Source organism: Pantherophis guttatus, chromosome 8, assembly GCF_059756535.1.
Source record: "Pantherophis guttatus breed Tessera chromosome 8, ASM5975653v1, whole genome shotgun sequence".
Classification (NCBI taxonomy): Eukaryota; Metazoa; Chordata; class Lepidosauria; order Squamata; family Colubridae; genus Pantherophis; species Pantherophis guttatus.
In genome coordinates this window covers 26423753-26442394 of record NC_142070.1, presented here as the reverse complement: position 1 = coordinate 26442394, position 18642 = coordinate 26423753, and the positions used below count along the sequence as shown (strand labels likewise).

At 37.2% G+C, this 18642-nt stretch overlaps 1 protein-coding gene across 30 annotated transcripts in view; it reads right to left on the bottom strand.

The window, feature by feature from the left end:
* Positions 1-18642, bottom strand: part of ANK2 (ankyrin 2) — a 286613-nt gene continuing 267971 nt past the window's right edge. For 27 of the 30 annotated variants that reach the window (XM_087874452.1, XM_087874455.1, XM_087874462.1 and 24 more), the window contains 10 exons: positions 17343-17474; positions 15564-15704; positions 12531-12810; positions 10968-11259; positions 8676-8768; positions 8096-8179; positions 7061-7225; positions 6496-6678; positions 4659-4750; positions 316-1126 (listed from right to left, as the gene is read on the bottom strand). In XM_087874452.1, coding sequence (XP_087730578.1) covers positions 943-1126; positions 4659-4750; positions 6496-6678; positions 7061-7225; positions 8096-8179; positions 8676-8768; positions 10968-11259; positions 12531-12810; positions 15564-15704; positions 17343-17474 — 1646 coding nt within the window. In that variant the 3' untranslated portion in view covers positions 316-942. Of the gene's footprint in view, positions 1127-4658; positions 4751-6495; positions 6679-7060; positions 7226-8095; positions 8180-8675; positions 8769-10967; positions 11260-12530; positions 12811-15563; positions 15705-17342; positions 17475-18642 lie in introns of all 30 variants that reach the window. The other 3 variants (XM_034442335.3, XM_034442336.3, XM_087874448.1) reach the window with 2 other exon arrangements.

The window sequence follows — 18642 nt, the reverse complement described above, 5'->3', positions numbered from 1 at the left end:
TTTCTTTTCCTCCTTCTATAATGTCTATAGTGCAGTGGCCAGCAGAGACAACCCCATCAAAGTCAGTGTGGTTTGTTAAAGGAGTGATCAAAATAGTATAGAAATCAGAACTATTGAATGCACCCATTTCATGTCCCTGATCTAAAAGATTTAAATACAGTATGCAAAAGTGCCACAGATACAGCTGCTAGCACATTATATCTAACTGGGTATATTTTTTCTTCAGGAAATCTTGAGGTGGCTTTCCCAGGAAGCAAAGAAGCAGTAATGGCTGCAATCAACTGTCTTGTAAGGGAAACAGCTGAAATTTGAGGCTTTGTTCTGACTCTTTTTAGTCAAGTAATTTATTACACTGGAAGTCCTATGAACACAGGAGGATTGATTTGCTTCGTTCTTGATAGATCCGTGTCCTAGTTGTAATGGATTGTGTTAGCAATATTACATGAATTATTCTTCAACAAACCTTATAGTCCTGATGCTAAAAGTAGTCACAATAGGCAGTGCTTCTTTCTTTCCGTCTTGTGAATCCACATATTTTCTCTATTTACAGTTTGAAGTTAATAATATCCTTTAAAAAAACACATGTACACTGTCATTTCAAGAGGCCTGTGGAAGAAACTTATGCGTTTATGGATCTGGTGCAAAAATAAAGAACAATAAAAATGCCAAGGGTGACAAGATAGTCAGGAGAGGGCACAAAGTCTATGACTTAGTAGATAAAACCATCCAGAATGAAGGATGTGATCTTTGGTCACAAATTAGCTTACAGATATTTAGAAACAAAGAAAATGAAATGGAAAACCTGCTCTATATGCTCAAAGTAGAAACAGCAGTGTTCCCTGACGATTATGTTAAATAATAACACATGATAAAAGAAAGTTGGATAAAGCTGGACAGTTAATGGATATGTGTGATGGTCTAAGGGTGAGATTTAGCAGCATCTCATTTGGCCTCTTTCTTCTGCTCATCTTTGCAGAAATGCCTTAATAATTGTTGAAGGTCATGCTGAAGATCATCCCGGGGTAGCGCGTCTGGTGTGTCCTCCAGCAGCTCCACATGAATCCGGTTTCCATACTGGTCCTTAACCACAGTCCTCTTCTGTGTACTAGCTTTACTCATCGTTGTCCTACAAGGAGTCAAAGAGAGATAATGAGTGAATTTGTAGGATTTTTTTAAAAAAGGAAATTGCATTCTATTTTTCATTTTAAAATTCTAGCATGAGTTTTGAGCTCCTGTAGGTGAAAGGACAGTGACTGCATGTGACTTTAAAGAGCTAAGAAAAGTGCTAAATATTTATATATAAAGTATCAATAACATTATTTTTTTAAAAAGTCATTTCCTTTCTTATGCTACACATATAACGCAAGCCTAAATTTACAATCAGGTTTAAACTGGTAGATTTGTTAAAATGTCAGCAACTTGTAACTTCTTGAGAAATTACTTGTGTGTGTCATAAACTTGCACAGGCAGGGAGAAAGGATTGCTTAAAGGGACTGTGGATCTGGGGTGAAATCCAGCAGGTTCTGACAGGTTCTGGAGAACCGACAGTGGAAATTTTGAGCAGTTCGGAGAACCAGTAGTGGAAATTTTGAGTAGTCCAGGGAATTGGCAAATACCACCTCTGACTGGCCCCAGAGTGGGGTGGGAATGGAGATTTTGCAATATCCTTCCCCCAGGAGTTGGGAGAGAATGGGGATTTTGCAGTATCCTTCCCTTGCCACGCCCACCAAGCCACACCACACCCACCAAGCCATACCTACACAACTGTTAGTAAAAAAATTTGGATTTCACCACTGCTGTGGGTGTAGGCTATAACCTGCTAAGATCAAAAGTTAAGTTGATGCATAGTTCACATTGCTGTGTAAAGTTAGAATGGGATAGTTTAAACTGTCCTTACGTATGGTTCGAACTTGTATGTAAACATTGTATCAATCAGACGCTTTCAGTTATGTGTTTTAAGTTCTTTTCCTTCCTGATACTAGGAAAATTATTCTGAGAAACATTATTGTTTTGTAACATCAGTCTCCGTAACATCAATGCCTACATTCATATGTTTTAAACCAGCAACACTGATCTTTGTATGAAAATCCTGCAACAGGGAATCATTAACAAGATAAATGATAGGAGAACCATTCATATCCCCCACTACAAACCTGCTGGTTTTTGTCATTCCTGCCCATACTTACAATATTTAACTTCAACGAATCTCATTGCTAGGAAGATGGAATACAAGTCAATAAATAAATATGTTTGTCATTCAGTATTATACATTGAGACAAAGGAAGGGAAGTAAGATCTATTGTATACATATTTTACTACTACTTCTCTTCAAGTAAGGGATTCTGCAGTGATGGGAATACACAAAATTACATCACAGAAATAATTTATTCAGTGGAAAAGACAGCTTATTTCTTTCGGTTATATTTCTTGAGAACCACAGACAACTGTATAGAGGTAGTCTCTGCTGACTTTTTAGTTCTTGGAGAGGAATATCAGGTTCATAGTAAGCCTCAAGAAACAGATTAACTAGGCTGTTTAACTATTTGATAACCCAAAAAATCCCATACTTTTGTTATTTATATATTGTTAAAACCTTTTTATTGTTCCTTCTATTTCTGATAATCAACCCATGAATGATACTCGTTATATTGCTAAAATGGTGCCATTCACACACAAGAGGGAAGGTCCATAGCTTAGGAAATGTGTGTGCTATTATATGCACAGACATTCACACCTGTGAGAGTTTATCAATCTTTGTGGAAAGAGGAAATAAGAAGCAATATGCTAGATGTTTAATCAGCAGGATTCCACACTGCAACAACAATAAAAAACATATCTGTTGCCCTCTTCTTCCTAAATCAGTTTTAAAAAAGAACAATAAACACTGTATCATTCCCCAGAAATTCAGGCTGTATTCCCAACACATCTGCCTGGTACAAAATATGGGAAAGATACAATCTTATTGTCTATTTGGGGAGAACAGACATGTTCTAACTTCAAAGGTGGAAATGCAGCATCAGATTCCCCTTTGAGAACTGATTTTGTTAATTCTGACACCAGAGAAGGAATGTGACAGTGAGAAACTGGAATTTTTGCCAATTATTGGACTGGCTTTAGATGCATTACAAATTATTGGCAGAGAAGTAAACAAACAGTTGAATCAAGAAAGGAACAGAAAGAATAATAAAGTCATTTTGACTTTTTTTGTTGCTGGCAGAGTTTTAAAATTGTTAGAGTATAATTTTTAATATTTAAATTATATAAGTCTCCCAGGGTCATTTGGGAGCTGAGGTCCTATCAATTAATTAATTAAAACATAACAACGGGATTGTCCTGTCCAAGAATTTGGTTTAGAAGGAAGTACCTTTTTTTTACTATGTCTGAAGCACAGTCCTCAAAGATCTAAGAGGCAATTTAAATATTGAAGAAAATGGGTATGTATAATATGTATAAAAGATAATTAAGACCATCATCTACAAATATTATACTCCTCTTCATGTTGTCAGAGCAAGTATATTCTTTGTTTCAACAAAATTTAGGTTCTGAATCAATAGATCTCCATTACAAAAAAAAAAAAATGGAATGTCAACAAATGTTAAAAGGTGAAAGCTTTGGGAAACATGGATAGTCCTTCATTAAATTTAAACAAAAAGTAAAGCCAAAAAAGCAATGGTATCCAGATGGAGTCAGCATAGGCAGAATTGGAAAAGTTACCCTCTCCACACACACATTTCTTATATAGTATCGCAGGGGTTCCCAATGGTGCTGTTCCGGGGCTTGTTAGGAACCGGGCTGCACAATTGGAGGTGAGTGGCAAGTGAGTGACCAAAGCTTCATGTGTATTTGCAGCCATTGCCCAGTCACTGCCTCAGCTGCACCTCAGACCATCAGGCATTAGATTCTCATAGGGGCACGAACCTGTAACCTGTAAATTGTGCATCTGAGGGATCTAGGTTGCACTCTCATTCTCTCCCGCCCTCCCCCCATCTATGGAAAAATTGTCTTCCATGGAACCGGTGCCTGGTGCTAAGGAACCACTGCAGTATAGGACAGGGGTCTCCAACCTTGGCAACTTTAAGACTTGTGGACTTCAACTACTTCAATTCTGGATGTTGAAGTCTACAAGTCTTAAAGTTGCCAAGGCTGGAGACCCCTGGCATAGGATATATTCTGCCTACATAGTTGTGGATATGAACATAGCAATAGTAATAGCATTGAAATTATAATTAATCCCAGATAATTAGCTTCAATAGCATGGACATTGACTGGGGGCCTTTGTTTAGTCCCTCGCCGCCAAAACCTGGGTCTTTTGGTATATGGATCTAGAGCCAAAACATTTCAATTAATTAATTGTCCAGATCTTTTCCTGTCCTCATGACACTCTGACTTCCCCAAAACGTTATTTTAAAATATGTCATGCAAATTTTTTCTACATTTAGAACTTGGAATCAGAATTATAACCCAGCTATTTCCCAAACAACTGTTTGTTCCATCAATTGATTCTCCCCTCTTCCACAGTGTGTTAGTTTCCAAGTAAAGCTTAAGACACTGAGACTGTAAGTTGACATTTATTCAAATACTTTTATTCCAATTTATTCAAATAGTTAGTCTGTTAAATCTTTGGTCACTGCACAGGCTAGTGTCATGCCAACTCAAACCTTTTAATAAGCGACCCATCCTCTTTCATGACCTCTTTCTCTACTAATGGGGGAACTTCCATTTTCACTTTGTTACCTATGTAATTCAGGGCCTAAAGTAAAACAGGAAGCATAACTGTAGCATAAAAGACCCAAATATAACTTAATTATATTAACCTGCTAAAGTATCAGAACAACCAATGAGACAAATAATAGTTAAGCATATATGAAAAAAGTATTAATTGCATAATTTGCAAATTCTGTACTTACTAAGAATTTGAAATGTGTGACAAAACAATAGAATCTACTTTTACTGAGAATTCTCATGCTGAATTCCTGATGGAGACAAACAATCTCTTATGAAAAACAAAGTCTTTTCTTTTTGAAGGAACCCAGAGAGAGTGGAAAGAGCTCCAGTCTTACTAACAGATGGGATCTGGTTCATTAGGAAGAAGGCTCTTAGACAATAAAAGTGATTTGATCCAGGATTATCCTTGGGATCACATATACATTTCAAATAGGGTAGCCATACATCGTATTTCATATACCTTGAGTACCCTACTCTTTGGATTTATAAATAAAATAACCCCACTTGCAAATTGAGTTATATTGTTAAGAGTACATTTATACTGGAGATTTCTTTCCTAAAGTCCTCAACTATGTGCTTTCCACTGTGTTCTTGCATACTATGTTTAAATGTATCCAATGTAAAGAATGGAGCTTCGTGTTCAAACTGGAAATATGGTAGAAAGAAGATGTGCTGACATCACTCCCATCTGAACAGAAATTATCTATATTCTATTTATTCAACCAATACCGAGTCTTATTTTTAATCAAATAGGATATGGTGAGTTTACAATCCTGCTCCAAATGCGTCTGGAAAAAAGTTCATATTTACTAATCGATAAGCTTCTGCTGTACAATATTTCCAATCTGAGGGAACTTCAATTCTCCTTACGTCTGGAAAAATATGGCAGTTGTGAAAAGTTCCTAAATTCACTGTATAATAATGGATTTCTCTGTACAAATTGGCCCCAGTTGGCCTTGCCAAGCAGACTCAGTAGGTAGAAAATGGTCTTGTTAATGTGCCTCTTCCTGTATCACTTCCTTTCAATGAGGTACTGGAAGTAAACTACTGAACTAAGGCTCCTGCATAAATATGGGCAACCGCAATATAGAAGTTTCTTCAAGGTGCTGCATATCCTGAAGGAGACCATCAGGGTGACAGTGAATGAAGGATATAATAGTTTTGCTTTGTTGTCTAGAAGTCAGATGGCAGCACTCCTTTTCAAAGCAGCTTCAGATGAATGCTTTGCTTAAAGCATTATCAAAGCACAGCAAAACAACTTTTTACAGTTTTGTATAAGACCTAAAATTAAGACTCAGAGTAATCTCTCCCTGGGTTCCATTAGATCAGTGGTTCCCAACATGGGGCCCACACCCCACAGGGGGACAATTTGATTTTTAATGGGGGCAATTTGAACCTTATTTAAACCAAGTTAATGGCCTTTTAGGCTTCCTCCGCGTGAGTAAAGTAACTTTTACTTTACTTTTTGAGTAAAGTAAGAATTATATGTCACAGGGGAAGCATTAGGATTTTAGAGATGCTTAGGTGGGGCATGGCCAAAAAAAGGTTGGGAACCACTGCATTAGATGATACCTCTCAGATCTTTTTCAGAAGGAAAAATTGTTCTTTGTGAAGTGTTGAGTTTTTCTAAACATACTGGAAAAAAATAAGAATACATTTCTTTAATGATGCTTCATTACAGTTAGCTATTTCTAATTTTTCTATATGTGTTTCTGCTCTTAGTACTATTGCAGTTCTAATAATGTTGCCAAAACCATACAATTATCTCACCTCTTCGAAGTCATCTTTGGCTGATGGAAGATTCACTGCTAAACTAGAATCTCCATGATGTTTTTCCATTCTCTCCCCATGTACTAAGGTAGTTTTTATAACTTTGCTGACCTTGCGGCCTTCTACTGGTTCAGCCTGGAATTCTGAGGCACTTGGTAATACACTTGGCTCAGAAAAGGTCACCTGTGAAAGAGATTTCATGAATAATTGCATATGTCAATAATTGCTTATTCCAGAACCATGGTTATTGGCTGAGTAGATAATGCCCAAAAAATTATTTTGCTACTTTCCTGTGAAACGTTTGCGCTAACGTTACTGATTCATTCATTTCTTGGAAAATGATGAAGTTGGGGGCTAGACATGTTAAAGAATTGCTCTACAATTCTTCATTGAAAGAGCCATCTTCCAAGGGAGCTTAAACAAGATATGTGAAGTGAACCTTATGAAACAAAATTTACAATTAAATGTAATAAACAGAATAATTTAGAATGGGTAATTCTAGCGCCAATTTCAAAAATTCACTTCAAATAAATAAACTCTGGTAGGGAAAAAAAATTAATCTAACCTCTGATTGTTCACTTTCACTTTTCAACACCACCCGCTTTATGACTTTGGAGTAACTGTCTCCCTCTTCCACTGTAACAGGATCTTGGGGTTCTCCCTGCATCACAACTTCTTCTTTTTCTGTTCCATCTGGTAAAACGAATCGCCTGATGATTTTCCTAGTGACCTAGCAGGGTGGCATGTTCATCAAGAGTTATGTTAGCATGTAGTTGAATTTTAAACCATGGTAGTCATCTTTGTCCTTTAAAATACCTAGCATTCTCTCTCATGTGCATACACAAATAAGCCTTAACTTGCTATTTCGTTAGCAGGTAACATGAGGCACAATTTCAGCTAACAGATTCTCAAAATACTATTTCAAAGCAATTTTAATATATCCATCACATGATATGTATTATTAAATACATTACAATTTTAACATGTTCTCTCTTAAAATGAATAGATATTTTTGTGCAACAGTTATATGGGATAAAATATTTTCCTTTATCCCATGTGGTGTGAAATGCATAGAGCCTAAATCCTCACTTTCCATAAGAGATTTCTTTGTTACATATACAGGTAGTCTTCAACATGAGACCAGAATTGAGCCCAAAATTTCTGTTGCTAAGTGAGACATTTGTTAAGTGAGTTTTGCCCCATTTTACGACCTTTCTTGCCACAGATGTTAGGTAAATCACTGCAGTGGTTAAGTTAGTAACACAGTTGTTAAGTGAATCTGACTTCCCCACTGATTTTGTTTTTTAGAAGGTCGCAAAAGGTAATCACATGGCCCTGGGACACTGCAATCATCATAAGTACATGCCAGTTGGCAAGCTTTTGAATTTTGATCATATGTCCAATGGTCATGTGATAAATGATCATAAATTACTTTTTTCAGTTATGTAACTTCAAAGGTCACCAAATGAACTGTTGTAAGTTGAGGACAACCTGTATTAAAGTATCCTTAAGCTCCTCGATTTAACTCTGGAAATCTTGAAATGGGTCAAATGTACTAAAATGCTCTTTATATTCTCGTAATAAACCATCAGCTGAATACCTTCTTCACCACAATATGGCCATGTTCATCCACATACTGTTCCTCCGTTACAGCTTCCGGGGGTATTTCAGGCACATCATCAGCCTATTAAACAAAGAACAGAGTTCAGAAAAAAATAACTGGCTATTTTAAATAAACTGCATAACAGAAGTTAGTTGGCTCAAAAAACAACATAAATTAGGCAAGAAGCACTGAAGCAAATTGCTCCAATGCTATTAAACATTTTGCAAATAGATCCTTTTTAAAAAGCATGCAAACTTGGAACAAGAAAGAATTTGGCTAGTAGGTGGTGCTGAAGCAGCAAATCAAACTGTCCTCTAAGAGAGATAGTTTCTTTCAAAATGCAAATTAATTATCTACCATTTGGATTTACATTCCTTGAGTTTCCAAATGAAATTGGAAAAAAAAATATTTATGTTAATCAATTGACATGCATTACCCAGGAACATGCCAAATTCATCAGTGCATTGCCAGCCAAGGGGGTGTTTCAGGAACAGGATTTTAGGAAAAGGGTGGGTTTTAGAGGTATAACCAGGGCATAGTTGCCACTGGTACGTGCAATAGTTCAACACTCCTGTACCTGAATAATTACCCGGCGGCGAACGACCCTGGTAGTTACCATTTCTTCCTCATCTGAGCTGACCTCCAGCTCACCTAATTCCTCTGCTAGCTCCTAGTGGAAGCATGGAAGCATTGCTCTCATCATACTGGTACTGTACATGTGAATGAATAATTGGGCCCCTTTCTAATAACACAACGAACACCATACAAATGCTTGCTGGAATGAGATACACTGCAAAATATGCTGTATTACTTTCTTTCTATTTTGGGGCCGAATGTTTGAAATCTTCTTTGAACATTTGATGTTACAAGCCGAGGAAACCTGCCTTCAACTTTTTTTTAATACCATGTACTACGTAAAAGCAGCGCATCAGTTGAATAATGCAAACATAGTTACAACTTCATCTTTCATAAACCCAATTAGACTAAACAGATATGAGTTTCCAACAATTTTCTAATTATGAACTAGATCAGTGGTTCTCAACCTTTTCTTCACCACGGACCCCCTTTAAATACCTTTAGTGGCCACGGACCATGGCCACAGACCACCACGACTTAACTCAAGATTTAAATTGTAATATTTCTTCAAGCCTTCGGCGACCCCCTGTAACAACATCACAGCCCTCCAGGGTCCACAGACCATCGGTTGAAAACCACTGAACTAGATTATATTGCAAGTTTGAGTTAATTAATAATTACTATATTTGCTTCTGTCTTTTAGCCAGTAAAAAAAAAAAAAGATATAATTCTTTTACACTTAGAAAACATAGTTAGCTTTGATTTAAATAGTTCTGGGATATTTTCAAAATCCTTTTCACTTTTGAAGCAACAATTTCTTCAGGTAAAGATACTGGAAATAAAATTTGCTCACTACATATTTACTGTTGTGATTCTTCTGCAATGGGACTTGGGACATGTTTCTTAAAGGCTCATAATGACCACTGAGTTGCCATGGTAGCAACTTTCAAAGTGCCAGGGAACTATAGGTGGCATGCAGTTAGGTTACTGCTCTATTGGTCAATCCAAACATCATAACTTATGCATTTTCAATGGGAAAAATGAATTATTTTCTAGAGTTGAACAAAATCTTCGAAAGAAGTGGTTTGGTGAAAGACCTCTTTTTATACTGTTAAAGTAACCATTCTTTGTTCGGACTTGTTTGATAGCATCAAAAGGTGTTCTTGGGTGTATCCAAATTTTCTATTGCTCAGGGAGACATTTGTTAAGTGAGTTTTGTCCGCATTTTATGACCTTTCTTTCCACAAGAGTTAAACGGAATCACTGCATTTGTTAAGTTAGTAACACAGTTGTTAAGTGAATCTTACTTCCCCAATGACTTTGCTTGTCAGAAGGTTGCAAAAGGTGATCCCATGACCCTGAGACACTGCAACCATCCTAAATATGAGCCACTTGCCAAGCAGCTGAATTTGATCATATGAACATGGGAATGCTGCAACGGTCATAAGTGTGAAGAACAGTGATAAGTTATTTTTTTCAGTGCTTCTGTAACTTCGAATGGTAACTAAACAAACTGTGGTAAGTCAAGGACTACCTGTATTTCTACTTGTTTGTTTCATTGTTTTCCAGTGAGTGAAATTATTGTGTATGGTCAAAGACAGCTTGTGAAGCATCCATACAAACCTGCTTTTCCAATTAAAGACAGATGTTCCATGCATGCTCCTAAATATTCCCAAATAGTTTTTTGGAAAGAAAAATGTGCAGCTCTATTATTTTCTGATTTAACTGATTTTTTTAATGAAAAGTTTTGTCAATTCTCAATCGCCATGGGACAAAAGTACATTTTCATTCACAATCTAATTCCTAACACATTCTTTGTAGGAATTAAAATGTGGAAAGTATGTAATTTTAACGAATCCTTATTTTGCTGCAAATATATATGTTTGGAAAAGCTTTCAAAACATTTCTTGCCTTTTTTTCTTTCCATACAGAAATCATACAATACAAAAATATTGTATCTTAATCTTGCTAAAAATTCTTTCAAATAATTCTTCTTACATCCATTATCTATTTTTCAGTTCAGGCTTATTCTGTTCTTATTCAGATGATTGCCTCTTTTTAGTTATATTTCTCTCTATTCACTTCTGTGTTAATGCTTTACATTTTTCAGTGCATTGTCTTTCAATTTTCTTTTCCTAGAACTGTATTTTAATCTAGAGTGTGTGAATACCTCTTATTTCTTATTATCTGGGTGTACTGTTCCAAGTATTAAATAAGATTACATTAAAGATTTTCTTCTTCATTAATTCTTCAAAGGCACTATTTCATGAATCATGTTAGTGTTACAACTTACTTTTTCTAACAATTCTTCTTCGTGTCTTTCTAATTCTTCAGGCGGTTCATCAGTGGATTCCACAATCACCAGGCTGTTTTTCCTTGGATGCATATCTTCTTGTTGAAAGTGATGGTCTTCAGGTTCTTCCACAATGGGAGAATCAGTTCGATCACTAGATGTTGGAGTATGCAATGATGGCCTTTCAAGATCTTCACATCCTGTGGTGGAATCCCCAGACTTGTCACTGGCAATGCTGACTGTTTTTACACTTTGGGGCACTTGTGTCAAATCTGCTCCAGAAGTTGTGATACTGTTAATAAAAATTGGAGAAAACAAATGATTAGTTCTTCTAGTCTGTCTCTGAGGAATAAGGTTTATTCTAAAACTACTTGGCTTTGTTTTGAAAAGTGGCATGTAACATTCTGAAATGAATAAATCGGGATACAGTTGAGTGAGAATACCAGTGAGAATTCAGTGACGATTGTCATGACTACTAATCTAATATGGTTCAAGTTCTCATATTAGAACTTATTTTCAAGTAAACTGGGTTTCATCAGACAAAAACCAGTATCTAGCAATATTTTGTATAGACATTTGTGTTAAACCAAAACAGTCTAGCTTTCCAGGATTCCATTATGATATATTTTGATTTCAAGTAGTGGACATTTCCTCCCCCTTTAAAAGAATATTTGGCCTCCTGAATTCTTGTCAGCATTCATTCCATTTGTTCCATTGCCACCACAGGCTAACAGCAGAAAGAATGGAATAGAATTAATGGTTTTCTTTCCAGTCTGTCATGTGTGTCATAGCAATTGTCTCTTTGTGACTATTTAATTCAGACTAGTATTACATAAGTGCCCTGATTCTAACTCAGTGGTTCTCAACCTGTAGTCCGCGGAACCCTAGGGGATCTCAATGTCATCACAGGGGGTCCGTGAAGGCTCGAAGAAATGTTATGACTTAAATCTTGAGTTAAGTCTTGGAGGTCTGTGGCCATCCCCAGTGGCCACAAAAGGTATTTAAAGGGGGAAAAAAAAGGTTGAGAATCTGTTGATTTCCAGGAATAGGAATAGGCAAGCTCAAGGATTACCCACTTTGGGAATCTTTGGCCTCTTACTGATTGATACTCCTCTCATGGAAGCAATGTCTGCTCCTCAATGAAAATTTCACCCAGTAATTCAGTATTTAGACAACCTTGGCTGATCTCACCATGAATTGAGCTTCATTCAAAATAAAAAAAGAAAAAGAAAAAAGAAAAAAAACCATTATCTAACCCAGTCAATATTTTGCCATACTAAGAGTACGCTCAGAAATGACAAATCTTTGTAGCTAATTCGACGATCTATTTTCATTTAAATTAATAAGTCTAAGAATATTTTAAAATGATATATCGGCCATATACTGTATTTGCTTTACTCTAAACTTTTAGAAATTATTTAGCTCACTGATTTTTTTTCTTGACAAAATTGAAGGGTTTCTAGTCTTGCAAAATTTGTATTTGTTCCTTGCTTATGAAACATGATCTCTATGCAATAAATATTTCCTATTGCTATATATGCCACCCTATTGTAGAATTCTTACACATACTCCTGTGTAGTAGGTGAACCTTCTGTCAGCTCATGAGGCTTCCCTGAGAATTCAGCTTTCACATGATCTTTCTGTATTTGGTGTAGTAGTTCTACCACAGATAGTTCAGTCTCAGCCTTCGATGTGCCTTCATGCAAGGGTGAGCAACTGAGAGAAAGGTCTTCTTCTGAAACAAGAGGAGGATGATCTGATTGCTCACTGTCTTTAGAAAAGGAATATTCTTCCTCTTTTTTATCTTTTGTGCTGCATAGATCTTCATGAAGTGCAGAGAACCCTGAAGGCAAAGTAAAACAACAATTATTTAATCTCTATAAATGAGGTAATTGCTATCTAGATGCAGATTTGTAGCGATGTGATGTGGAGCAAAGATTTCATGCTAAAAGACTATATAGCTGTGATGGCGAACCTATGGCATGCGTGCCACAGGTGGCACGCGGAGCCATATTAGTGGGCACGCCAGCTCAGCTCTGGGGCGCATGCACGCGCCAGCCAGCTGATTTTTGGGCCTTCTGGGCCCACCAGAAGTAGGGAAACAGGCTGTTTCCTGCCTCTGGAGGGCCTGGGGGTGGGGTAGGCCCGTTTTTCTTTCTTACCTGGCTCCAGATTCTCTCTGTGTATCTGGGAAGGATAAACAGCCTTTCCCACTCCCTTGGAGGCCCTACCAAGGCTGAAAGGGCCCATTTCCCGACTCCCGGTGGGACAGGAAGTGACTTTTTTCCTGTCCCCAGCCTCCAGAGACTCCTAGAGACTCCTAGAGAGGCTCCTAGAGACTCCTAGAGAGGTTCTGGAGGCTGGGGACAGCAAAAAATGTCACTTCCTGTCCCACCGAGAGTTGGGAAATGGGCACTTTCAGCCTCCGTAGGGCCTCCAAGGGAGTGGGAAAAGCTGTTTTCGCCCTTCCCAGATACACAGAGAGGATCTGGAACCAGGTAAGAAAGAAAAATGGGCCTACCAGGCCATCATGTGCCAGGAGCGGGGGGGAGGGGGTTGCGCACGCATGCGCGTGGGCACGTGCGCGCGCGACCCTCCCCCGCCCCCCCTCTCCTGGCACGTGATGGCAAAAAGGTTAGCCATCACTGCTATATAGCATGCAACTCAGCAGTTTCAAAACATAAATTAAAGTTTGTTATATTTAATCATAGATAAATAACCATGCCATGTGTTCAAATATAAGAACTTGCTAGTGATTTCTACGAATCCTATCTACTAAAACTCCATATAGCCAGAATTTCAATAAAGGAAAGTATTTGTAGCTCAAGGTTGAAGTGAGGGGTTATTAGTGCTCACTAAGCTTGATTGTTTTCTTGCAGACATTTCATTACCAAAGCTAGGTACCATCAGCAGTGCTAGTAAAGTTCTCAATTTATATTCTAGTGTAGAGATGTCAAACTCAAGGCCCGCACGTGGGCCTCCCGAGCTCCAATTTTGCTGGCAAAGGGTTGCAGGAGGTTGTCGCAGCTGAAAATGGAGCTCAGGAGCCCGTCTTCACTGGTAGAGCACAAAGGCCACCATAGGCGCCCCCAACATAAGTGATGTCGAGCTGGCCTTGCCCACCCTTTTCCCCCCACAGGTCAAACACAACCCTGATGCGGCCCTCAATGAAATCGAGTTTGATACCCCTGTTCTAGTGCAAGGATGTCAAACTGATGGCCTGTAGACGATGCGTCATCCGCTGGCCACCCCCACGAAAAAGCATCGCAATATGTCACATGACATTATGACGTGGTGACTTTTGATATCCATGTTCTGGTGGCTTGCCCTGTCAGTGTTGGAGGGAGTGGTCTTGGATTTTTTGGTTGGGTTGTTTACTGTTAGCTTGTTTGAAAGTTGCTTGATTAAGGTATTGTTTACTTCTTGATTTTGGTCTGATGTTAGTCTTGGAGTTAATCTGTGCTCATCTGGGTGTTGATTGCTGGGGGGGATGTTTTGGTCTTTTTGTTCACATTTTGGGTTGTTGATTGTCTCTTTCACAAAGTACGTAGACATTGTTTATATGTATATGTCTATTGGTGGCTATAAAGTGTTTTTTGACTTGGTTTGGTCTAGGATGGTCACAGTTTTCCAACTGAAACTATAATTAGGTTTGTTCATATGTTGTGAAAGTAAAGATTTCATCATATTGTCTGACTGCTAGTTGGTGTTCATGGATGCATTCTGGCAGTCTTCTTCCTGTTTGGGCTATGTAGTGGCTGTTGCAGTCATTACACTATATGTTGTAGATGATTCCTGTTTTTTTCGCCTTGGGGATACTGGGTTTTTTGGTTTACTTAGTTTTGGAAGACTTTAGTTGGCTTGTGTGCTGCACTGATTAGTAGTAGTCAATGGTTTCTGAGATGTTCTTGATGTATGGCAGTGTTGTGCTTTTTATGGCTTGTGTTATTTGTGCTATATCGGTTTGAGTGGTCAAGCACTTTTTGATAAAGTTGCATGGATACTCATTTTATTAGATGATGTTGTTTAGCTACTTTTATTTCCTTTTTCTGCTGTTCAGTTTGCTGTAGTGAGTTTGTCCTTGTCTAAATAAAGTTTTTATACAGTTTCTCTTGTGGGAGGTTAGATTATTGCTTTGGTAATGGAGCACTTATTAGTGGTGTGCGTAGTTTTCCTAGTTTGTGTTTCTAGTTTCCCATTGTGGTTTATGCTGATCAGGATGTCCAGGAAGGGTAGTGAGTAGTTTTTTGTCTTCTTCTCTGAATTCCTTCTCTGGATTCTTCGGAAGATATTGATGGTTTTGTGGGTGGTCTCTAATTGATGCTTTTTATTATGGTGAAATGTCATCTACATGAATTTCAATATGCACATCTACTATTGATTTCTCAATATTCAGTGATATAGTATAGGATGATTCACTTCTGATCATCACTACTACAATGTTGAAAAGCACTATATTTATTCCTATATGAACTGATGGGAATGCTCTCCTTGGTACAGAACCACTGGTAGTTATCTCAGTGATAGCTGATGGGTATTATTTGATAACAATCAGTTACTGAATAGTAATCATGCATGTGTAAAGTATATTCTCACCTTCACTGTGATCCAGTACCATTGTCTGTTCAATCTCTGCATAGGTGCGACTATGATCTCTGGACTTTTCCATACTACTTTCCATTAGGTGAACAATATCCATTCGGTTAATTTTTTTAAGACACTCTGTAAGACCTGAATCTGTGTTATGGAAGAGACAGCATTTATTTTTAATAATTTGTACATATGAAGAATGCCATCTATTCAGCTTTTGGATAACCGCTGTGAAGTCAGCCAATAGGAGGGTAAAGTGTGTCTCTAATCACTTGAAAAGCGGTGGTTATTTGTTTTTCTTTCTTTTTGATCCTTCTAGTTGTCCTGATAATCACACTTATATATGATTTATTATATTTCTGGGGAGGGATATGAATTGCCTCCTGAAATAGTTTTAAAGCAATCTTCCAAGTAACAATGACCCACTAAATACTGTATATTCAGATATATGAAAAGGGTGACTATGTGGTAGCTTCTGTACAAGTTATCAACACTTCTGAGAAAAGCAACCGCAAATGTTGCACTATTAATGGAATGTCTCTTCATTCCAATAGTAAGTACTTAACTAGGAGTCTCTAGCAATATACAGTAGGTAGTAATTGCTTAGCGACTGCCTTGTTTAGCGACTATTTGCAGTTATGATGGTGATAAAAACAATTAACTTTATGACCAGTCTTCACATTTACAATCTTTTCAGGTCTGTAAAGGAAAACTGAAGTGACATAATAAGCGTAGTCACAATTTCACTTAGCAAACTCTTCAGTTAATGATATGGTAGAATTGCCAGCCCCAGTTGTGGTCACTAAATGAAGATTACTTGTACATAATACGGTAATAGAAAGATACTAATTATCTTGGTTGCTTAAATGGAATTATTTCTTGTGGATGAAGTAGCTAATAACAGTACTGGTACTGTTTATGTTTTATTTATAAGCTGCCCTGCATCATGAATATTAGAGGAGTACTACTAATGTTTGGCAATCATATTAGGAAGGAAAGGCATGTCTATTCACAGAGATGTCTTATTCTTTTGAATATATACAAATACAGGATATTCCAGAGAATACACAGAATTTACTTGCAAATTATGCAGGTACAGTTGCTCTGAAAATGACAATTGCATAGGAAAGTAAATTTACCCTTCTCTATTTGAATCATTTTTTAGTTTAAAACAGGGGTGAAATCCAAAACTTTTCCCTACGGTTCTATTGGCATGGCTTGGTGGGCGTGGCAGGGGATATTGCAAAACCTCCATTCCCACCCCACTCCAGGGGAAGGATACTACAAAATCTCCATTCCCACACTGCTCTGGGGCCAGCCAGAGGTGGTATTTGCCGGTTCTCCGAACTACTCAAAATTTCCGCTACCCGTTCTCCAGAACCTGTCAGAACCTGTTGGATTTCATCCTTGGTTTAAAACCATACTACCTTCAAGTTATTATATGTCCTCCAAGAAAAGCATATAAACAGAATATGAGCATGTTAATTTATATCATTGAGATATAAACAGTTCTATATCATTAAGAACATGGAAGAAAGAAACATTAGAAGTCCTTTTCATTAGTACTGTAGTCTCAGTATACAGTGTAGCTACATTTAAAGGCAGATTAGATCATAGATAATTATCACCTATAGAAGTCCATACATAGTATGGGTGTCCTTGTGTGTATATAGGATCTTTATATTGTTTTGCTTTTGTATGACACTTGCATTCTCTTATATACATTGCTCTTGGTTGTCAGAATGGAAGAGGAGTGAGGGATGGTAACTACTAAAATAAATATACCAGTGGCATGCTTCCCATCTCTTTCCAGCCAATATTTCAGTAATGCATGACTCTGATCCTGAAGGGAATTAGGATTCTCGATCCGAATCTGATGAATTTGTTCTTCAGTGAAATCCAGTTCTCTTGCTAGCTCTGTAAGTACAAAGTATTCAGATAATTTTGACCAGTTGCAATTCTTTATAAATATCACTTATTGCTATCTTATTGCTATACTTATTGCTATATCTATCTATCTATCTATCTATCTATCTATCTATCTATCTATCTATCTATCTATCGATCTATCTATCATACACACACACACACACACATACATATATATATAGGTAGTTCTGATAATATTTAACAAATTTGCCAAAATTGTAGACAATATTTTTCTTGAACTATAATTTATATGGTTGCAATCCAGTTATAATCACTATTACAATAATTATTTAATTGAAGAATTCTCTGTAGCTTCAGGATCAGGAGTGGCACTCTTTCTACCCCTCTTTTTCATTCTCTTGGGCTCCCATTCCACAGTCATCAAATTTTGTGGACAAATTGCTAGATTATATGGGTGTGCAATTCAAATAGGTGCATTACGGTTCCAATAAGTTTAATGCTTCTACTTTTAATGTACTTTTAAAAGATCTTCAGCGTTTTAAACCTTGATCAATTGTAAAACAATTTCATCCTGCTCTTCTGGGAATGTCATTGCATTACCTCTATGCTCCTTGTAAATTGTAAAAAAGTTGCTATCTTGTTCTTGGCATTTTATGAATTCTGCTTTCTTATGAGACTAACATTCTATGGATTTTATGGAAAACTTACGAATGGGTTCAAACATTTAAGTATTTTTTTTGAAATACAGCCCAGTTTCTATTAACATTAATTCAAAGCAACAATAATACATCTGCATTACTCCTTAAGTACACAGATCAGCTGATCCTCCTACTATCTGCAAAACAGATCATTCACATTTAGTACATCTCAAGAAGAACTGAAAGATCTATTATTAGAATTGTTATCCTCTTTGTGCCTTTTCTTTTTATTCTAATAATAAAAACATAGATTATATTTATGCTGCATTACGGTAGCCTGATTTTGCACTGCATTACGGTAGCCCAATTTTGTGGCATTTTTGTGAGAAAACAAAAAAATGCTATTTTCCCCTCATATTTGTTTATCAATTTTTTAAAACTATCCACGTTCCTCACAGAAGGATTGTGGGGGACATGTTAGCCTGGTCTCCTTGGCAACGGCTTTTTGGAGATTACTAAACACTGAACTTTTCCAAAACGTTTTTGGAAAATGATAC